Source organism: Girardinichthys multiradiatus, chromosome 13, assembly GCF_021462225.1.
Source record: "Girardinichthys multiradiatus isolate DD_20200921_A chromosome 13, DD_fGirMul_XY1, whole genome shotgun sequence".
NCBI lineage: Eukaryota > Metazoa > Chordata > Actinopteri > Cyprinodontiformes > Goodeidae > Girardinichthys > Girardinichthys multiradiatus.
The window spans coordinates 43704694-43713300 of NC_061806.1; the positions used below are offsets into that span (position 1 = coordinate 43704694).

The 8607-nt window shown below is 44.2% G+C and overlaps 1 protein-coding gene across 2 annotated transcripts; it reads right to left on the minus strand.

Moving 5' to 3' along the window:
- Positions 1-275: 275 nt before the first annotated feature.
- cdca8 (cell division cycle associated 8) lies at positions 276-3435 on the minus strand. 2 transcript variants are annotated; one of them, XM_047384072.1, is made up of 11 exons: positions 3314-3435; positions 2938-3030; positions 2050-2178; positions 1914-1954; positions 1756-1831; positions 1610-1677; positions 1406-1488; positions 1231-1329; positions 1021-1150; positions 845-931; positions 276-763 (listed from the first exon to the last, which is right to left on the minus strand). In XM_047384072.1, the coding sequence occupies exons 2-11, from the start codon at positions 3026-3028 to the stop codon at positions 728-730; spliced, it is 840 nt and encodes a 279-aa protein (XP_047240028.1). In that variant the 5' UTR covers positions 3029-3030; positions 3314-3435; the 3' UTR covers positions 276-727. The 2 variants fall into 2 exon arrangements, with proteins under 2 accessions (XP_047240028.1, XP_047240027.1); XM_047384071.1 differs by having other exon boundaries at positions 1406-1500.
- Positions 3436-8607: the final 5172 nt, after the last annotated feature.

Consider the following 8607-nt stretch of genomic DNA (forward strand, 5'->3'; position numbering starts at 1 on the left):
CTGTTGAAGCTTCAGTTCAGCAGATCCAAAGCTTGTATCTCACCAGGCTTCATGGAGGTCCCATCTGGTTAGAAATAAAGTCTGCTTCTATTTAAACACTGAACTTTATTAAGTTTTGAAACTCTACTTTCTGACTGTTTGACCCGTTAAAATAAACTTTATTCACAATAGAACCAGACATTTGATGCTCAGACAGACCTAATTAGCTTTTTTGTTGGAATATCTCCAGCCTGTTAGTGAAGGACCAGGACTGAATGTATGGATCAGAGCCGACAGAGGTTTCCACAGAACACTCTGCTTCTGAATTTATTCAAACATGGAAGATTTACAGAACAAATTGTTCTTCTGGGTCAAACAGAGCTTACAAAGGATTAGGTTTCAGTTTGGATAAAGAAGCAAGAAGGTCTGAACACAAAAACACTAAAATCAGAAAGAATGAAACCAAATAAACTAAAAGTTCTAAAAACATTGAAAAAAAAAAACAAGACCACCAACAGAAAATCGGTTCTGGACGCTTATCCGGCCCAAGAGTTGCAGACCAGAGTCTTCAGCTGCTGGGAGATCGATCCTTATTTTAGAAAATCCAAACATTCCAGCTTTCATGGTTCAGGTAAAAAATAAAAGAACAGGACCCGCCGCCTCTGTTCTTAATAGGTTTACTGGTTCAGTCCCAGTCTGAGTTTTCCACAACAGGTGGGACGGGTTCTTTGAGAAACAGCTGGTTATGTCACTCTGATGTATCGCACAGAGTCGCCAGACGGTTCTGTCAAAAACACAGAAGAACAAAATGATTCCAGTCATGAAGAGACACTGTGGACACAGACTGGACAGGTGATGAACCCACCTTCAGAAGCCGGATGCTCCTCAGAGCCGTCTCGTCCAACAGATTTAGGTCCATAGAGTCCATCTCACTAGCCAGCAGCTGGATGCTCTGCAGGGACAGAGGTCAGGTTTATTAAGGAACCGATCCGCAAAGACACCGAGTGCTGAGGCACAAAGTCCCCCCCACTGCAGACTCACCTCTCCATTCCCGACAGGAACGTTGATAATGATGTCCTCACTTCCTGCTGCGATGGGAGAGCCGTTCACAGAGATGCTGTAGACCCTCTCTTTGTGGCAGGGGAGTCTGACAGCAGGGGTCTTTGGGAGTCTGAGGAGACAGAACCAAAGTGGTGAGCAGCCTGAAGTCCAGCGTCAGAGCGAACATGTTTTAGTGCAGGTGAGTCTTACCTGGGGTCAAAGCGTGGCGTGATAAGAGGAGTTGATCCCATCATCAGAGAGGAGTCCAGTAAGTTCCTGGCAGGGGTCAGCAGAGGTTTCCTGTTGGAGCTGAAAACACAAACAGTCAGAACACCTGAGGAGGAGGAGTCTAAAGAGGGGGAGGAGTTTGAAGGAGAACGCTTACCGTCTGATGCTGGTGCTCTGCTTGCTGACAGTCAGAGCTCTGGATCTCTTTGCTGTAGACGGAGGTTTTCTGACTGCTCGGCCCTGAATCAACACCATAAAGCAAAAAGGAAGCAGAAACTAGACATTATCTTGTTGTTATAACTAAAAATCCTCCAACATGCTGCCTTCAGAGTCACAGACTAACACTGATAACTGCGCATACCTTCCTGGTTGAGTTCAGGACGGTTTCATCGTCTGTGCTGGACTTGGCTCCACCTTTCTTCCTGGTGGCTGCAGGTGGAACCAGAACAGAGTCAGCAGCAGATCTTTATAACTCCCAACACAAGCTCAGAGCTGAGTTGAACTGACTTTTTTTAACAGACTTCAGGAGGACAGCGTGGTCCTCTGCCACCACGCTCTCCACAATGGCTGCCTCCTTTTCTCTCTGCTCAGAGAGGAAACACAGCTGCAGGGTTAACACACAACCAGAGCATTGGGTGATGAGGAGAGATGAAGAACATGCTCACCTTTACATCATCTACCTCCGGAGTCTTTGGTTTGCCTGAGTCTGCAGAGAGAAACAGAAAAATCAGAGAGACACCCCGAGGAGTAGAACCTCTCTAGGGATCTGTGTGGAGTTTCAGACTGTCAGCCTGGACTTACTGCAATGCTGCAGCCACACCGTCTGCCTCACAGCTATGGGCATTTTGATCAGAGCCATGTTGTAGCTGTTGTCCACATCCTTCAGCAGCTGGTTGAGCTTCTCTTTCAGCTGGCCCACTCGGGTCTTTACTGCACGAACACAGAGTGATGATTTTCACAGTGCAGGCGACATGAATGCTGGCATTTAGACACGTCTGAGCAGGAATTAATGCATTAATGCAGAGAACCACAGCACACAGACAGCATGGATGAAACTCGCATGAACCATCTGAAGGAGGAGAAAAACACACTCCAGCATCTGAGCAAGTCTAAGGACGTCAGTCCAACTTGAGACCTCCACACTGTGAATATCCAATCCAATCCATGTGTGGACTTCGTTCCAGTCCAGTCAAAGAACTCTGCCATGGATAAAAAAAATAAAAGATTGGTTTTAAACGTCCTCCAGGAGCAGCTTCTTCCCACCATCCAGGAACGGTATGGATAGGATCTCTGGATTTTCCTGAAAGATGGAGCTCTGTGTCACAAAGCGGCTTAAAGATCAGAACATCCAAATGTTGGACCTGTGGTCAGGAAACTCCCAAGATCTTAACCTCTTTGAGAACTTGTGGTTAGTTTTATAAAGACAGGTGGAGAAACAGAGGCCAACAAAATGGGATCAACTCCAAGATCTAAGACAAGAATGGGTCACCGTCTGGTCCACAAGCTGATATCCAGCAGGTCAGACAGAATCCCAGAAGATGGGGAGAAGAAGGATCAACAGTGCGACGATTCAAGCTGAGCAGAAATCTGACAAAGCTTAGTTTATAATAGAACATTATTTGTCTTTATGCAGAAACTTCAGCCCAACAGAGTAAAAACTGTTTCGTAAAGTTATCAAACTGAACCTACCTTCACTATCAAAGTCCTCCAGAAAGACCTCCAGCTTCGCTGTTTTCGGGTTGTTTTTCCGCTGCTTCGTAGTTCTCTTTCTGGGAGCCATGTCTGCCGTATAATGAAGTTACACTAAGTTAGTCATCAAGCAGACAGTTTAGCTTGTTTTGAACAGACATAATAAAGGTTTGAAGCAGCCAGTATGGAGGGTTTAACGGCAGTAGGTGACGCTAACAGCAGCAGTTCCTCTCCTTCAGCTAGCTTGCTAGCAGCACCAGAAGCAGCTGTTGGTAAATGTGAGTGAATATCGCTCGGCAGCTGAACTCACACACTTCACATCATCTCAAAACATCGACCCACCAACCACCGAACAGATTACCGAAGAGTTTATTACCTTAACATCAACGTTTTTTTTCTACTACCGCTGCTCTCCCTCCGTTTTCAATGCTGCTTTCAAATCTCTGTGATGGGAGGGACCACAGCAACCCATCAGCCAATCAGAACATACGTTTGTTCTGCGTGACCAGAAAACATTTCACTCTATTGGTCTGTTCTCATGCTGCATTGAGGCGCAACTACGAACTCGGAATTTTCATAACTAGTCAAGCTGAGCCGATTTTGCTGATGCTTTGATTTTAATATTTCAAAGAGTGATATTTGATTAATTAACTGTTGTTTTGATTCAATTCAATTCAGTTTTATTTATACAGCGCCAATTCACAACACATGTCGTCTCAGGGGACTTCACAAAGCGTTTGAATGGTGCGGGTTGTTGAGGAGGTTAGATCAAACTACGGAGTGTTAGAGTTTGGCCATTTTACAATGGGCTATACAAACTGATAAAGTTTATCCATCTAGAGCCACTGATGGTCATTGTTCTACTAAAAACCACAAGGATTAGGATACCTCTCTCTGTCAGACTGATTATAACCATTGGAAAAGAGAACGGGTCATACAGGTAGCAGAAATGGAGGGTGTGTTTGCACCTCAACCATAACTGAGCCGGTTTAGGCTAAACCTGACTCCCCCTTACTCCATCCAACAGAGAGGGAAGAAGACGGAGGTAAACATAATTGGAGAGAGTTGTTTCCTGTTACATTGTGTGAAAGGTGGGTAACTTTAAAATGGGCTAAGTCAATTCAATTGAATCATATAGATTTCAAGTCAGGTTCATACATTCCAGTTAATCCTAATCATTGAACAGTGCAGTCAGATTCAGTTATTTATTCAAATTGGATAAAAAGTTTTTCTATCTAAGGAAACCCAGCAGATTGCATCCAGTCAGTGACTTGCAGCATTCACTCCTCCTGGATGAACATGTAGAGACAGTGGACAGTCACTGGCGTTGACTTTGCAGCAATCCCTCATACTGAGCATGCATGTAGCGACAGTGGAGAGGAAAAACTCCCTTTTAACAGGAAGAAACCTCCAGCAGAACCAGAACCAGGCTCAGTGTGAGCGGCCATCTGCCACGACCGACTGGAGGTTTGAGAGAACAGAGCAGAGACACAAAGAGAACAAAGAAGCACTGATCCAGGAGTCCTTTCTATGGGAAGGAAATTAAATGTTAATGGATGTAGCTCCTTTAGTCGTTTCATCTAGAAAGAAAGAACAGATAAACTCTGAGCCAGTTTTCAAGGTTAGAGTCTGAAAGAGAGCACATAGAGTTAGTTACAGTAGAAGCTCAGTCAGTAGCCATGTCTAGGAGAGAGAAAGGGTTAAACACTGAAAGACAGGGCCATGTGGATCATCTGTAGAAGGTGAGCATTAAGTTGTTGCCAGCAGAAGCTCGGACGATGCCCCTCTCCACAAAGGTGTCACAGGTAGTGTAGAATATAAACCATCTATGTGTGTAATTGGAATGTGTGGAAATAGGGGGGTCAAGCTTAAGGAGTGAAGCATAGAAGGGTCCTATGGGAGTGAAAACATAGGGAGTGAGAAGCACAGAGAGGGCAAGGGCATAAATTGGTGAATGACAAGGGAGTACAGGATAGAGAGAGTCCAAGGTCGTAAACAAGTGGAGGACAAGGAAGGCCGAGACAAGACAAGACAAGCTTGCTATAAGAAAACAACTAGAAATACTCCATATTTGGACATAAGGAAATGTTATGTTATACATGTGTGACATGATATATGTATATATTGAACACACCCTTGAGACTGAATAAAACGAGCTGGAAGCGGAGAGTTGATCAGCATTGGGCCTGCAGCTGCATGGGGCCTCCATCTCTCACTCTGCGCAGAAGGTGAACATAAGTAGATTGTACTTGTGTTTATTTCACTCTTTGAAACCCGTACCCAAATCAACGGACCCGGGGAAGCAGAGATGGCTTCAACAATTGGGGGCTCATCCGGGATTTGGAACAACAGGCGAAAGAAATTCGGACCACTGACGAGGACCAACAGACATCAGACACGGGCTAGCCAAAACTACACAACAGGTAAGCAGAACCTGTTTAATCAAACTCTGCTTTTGGATTTTCGATAGGCTAAATTAATAGTGTGTCTGATGTCTAAGTAAGTCTGAGTCTGCCAAAACTTAAGAAAAAGAGTGTCATAAATGTTGACTAGGATTTAAACTGGTGAATAGGAGGCTGTTTTATACTGGCAAATAAGATGTTGTTTTAAGAGAATTACAAGACTTAGTGGTGGTATTGTGTGGAAAAATATAGTAGTTTCTCGAACGTGGCGGTTCAGAGTACGTCCTCGATGGGGGAACGACTGTTAGCTGGGTTTGAGGCCCTGGGAAGTGAGAAACCCCAAATTCTACAGAAAAGTAAATACACTAAGATCAGGCAAAACACTTGGGTGTGAATGCCGTGTTTTACGTGAGTTCTGCCTCAGTAAAACCGGATTACAGACGTAATAAAAGCACAAACACATAGTCTGAGAATAAGTCCTGTGAAGTGATAAACTGTGAGTTGGAGAAATAATCCAACGAGATCAGGTTTGTGATAAAGTAATGAACTGTGAGCTGACATAGAATTCAGCAAGACCAGGCTTTTTGGTAAAAAACTCATGAGCTGTGCGCAGAGGAAATAATCTGTGTTACAGACATTATTGGGGGAGTGAATGAAAATTTGTGTGTGACAGGAGAGCAGATGTGCACAGCAGGCTCTCATAAGCAGGTGACTGAATGCAGCTCTCTATCTGGTGTTGAAGTTCATCTTTAAAGAGGCCTTCTGCGCGTTCGTTTATTCACCATAACCTGGAGGAATTACACACATTATAATAAATCACACGGAGACAGCTGTATGTTATTCAAAGTACCTGGACCAGGAAAGCTCTCGTTATCAGGCCACACACCGAGTCGACTTCAGAGCTTCTCACTGGGCACATTGCTTTTATTAAAACACACTTGAAAATGGGCAGCGCCCTGTTTACAGTTTTTTCTCACATATAGTCACGTACAAACTTTTCCTGCCTACCATATTAGGACATGTTCCTGTCTCCCAGGTGCATCCCGTATCTACTGATATAAGAAGGGGGTACTTGGCCCGTTAATCTTTTCACATCCTTTTCCCACCCCTACAGTTCTTCTGTATTTTTCTGCTTCACCACACTCAAGACCAAGTTTGTGCAATAACAATTCTGCAGGCCACTAACTCAGGTTATACATTTTATTTCCCACACTGGTTATGAACATAATAATAATAATGCACACACATAATATATCTCCACAATTTCCCCCTTTTGAAGTCACCTATGACTTCACCACTAATTGGAGATACTACATAAAAGATTTGAACAGTCATTACAACCTGTGGAGCAGAAGGAAATGTTTGTCATCATGCTTTTTGACCCTGCCTCCAATGCCGTGCCATGTGCCCAGGGACTATTGCCTGTCGGGCCTTTGTAGTCCCAAGGATGCTTACAACCTTCTAAGTCTTGACAGGGAGTCATGACCCCTCTAACTGGAGGGTGTCTATCCGTGCTTTATTCCATAATCTGTCCAAATATGCCAATATAATAATCTGCCATCCTTCTGCTCCCTAGACAGTAATACATATCAGACGCCCTGTAACTTACTCTTACAGGTCAATCTTCATCCTCCTCCTCGTTAGCATCCACCGCAAGCAAAGGCATCATATGGGAAGGAGGAGGTGCGGTTTTCCCTTCAATGGTTGTAGTAATAAAGCGAACAATCAAAGATCTTATACATGGTACGCAGCAACATCCACAGGTAACCATAATAGCTACAAAAACAGCAATGGAAATAAACAATGACATAATCAACCCTTTCCAGTGTCCAAACATGCCCGTCATCCAGTCTTCTAACGGATTGTCTATTCCTGAGTGCTCATGCAAGGTGGCGGAAAGTGTTTTTAATCCTTCTAAAGCTTTTGAGACGGAACCATCAGGTGCATTGTTGTTGGGAATAAAAGTGCAACACATATCCCCAAACATCGAACAGACGCCCCCTTTTTCTGCTAACAACATATCTAATGCCATTCGGTTTTGCACAGCCATGAGGGAGGTTGGTGCCAATTGTTCGGACAGGCCTTCTACTGCATCCCTTGTTAAGTTAGCTAGATGTAAAACATTGTAATGGATGTAGTTGATGCGGTCTACGTTTTTATTGGGAGTAACATGGAACAAAGCTGTTATAATGGGGATATTTTCAAAGCCTGCTGAGACTTGATCCGCTAATTTATATTCATTAGGTACGCCTTGAGGAACTCCTATTGCATCAATGTAAGTGGGTGAGTCTTTGCTTAAGTCAAAGGTGTTTGCGCTCCGTTTTATGATATGTCTACGCCTTCTCCTAGTTAAAGCTGTGCTTTGGGCGTGTGTTGAAGGAAGATACTTAAGGTCTTTTCCTAACAAGAGGAGAGGTGCCTGCAACCTAACCATGGCACACACTCCAATAGTATTATTTTGGATCCTAGTCAGAAGGCGGTGTCCTCCACAATAATAATAAAGTCCTGATCTTGCCCAAGGACCTATCACTGAGCCTGACACAGTGGAGTTGCACCAATCGCGAGGAATTTGTCCTACATTTACCTGCGGGGATTTGGAAGTGAAGTCAAAGCAAGTGTATGTGACATTTCTCCGTAGAGGGGTAAAAGGGCCAGCCCTGGTTTTGTTGGCAATGGGTGGAGCGCTGCGTATTGATACTTTATTGTCTGGATGACTGGAGCATGCTTGGAAAGGCAGTTCAAAGAACAATCCGAAAATCAATGTAACAATGAAGAATGCTAAAACACGTATACCTACCATGACCCAACCCTTAAGGGGCCTGGGTCCTAGATTTTCACCTCCCATTTGTTTCGAAGGTACCTGCAAAGAAAGATGAGGATTAACAATATGGTGAAACACAAAATACCTTTTTATTATTATTATTTTTTAAAGTTCAGAGTGTTCAGTTCAGTTCTCGGTGGGAGAGCAGCTACGACCACCAGTGAAAGAGAGGAACGCTCAATCACATCCGCCTCTTCTGTGTGATGTCCTGGTCTTCACTCACAGGTGTAGACTGACCTGGAGCTAAGTGGTCTCACCAGGGGATTATTCTGCCCCTATTGGTGGGACCACTGATCTGACGGTGCACCTAAGGTGTAGACTAACCTTTAGGTGTAAATGAACGCTTTCTCACCCTAGGGGATTATTCTGCCCCTTGAATTGGGTGAGAGAGATCTTCTGGTGTGCTGGTGTTGTCCCTCAGGTTCTGCTGGACCTCTGGCAGCGATC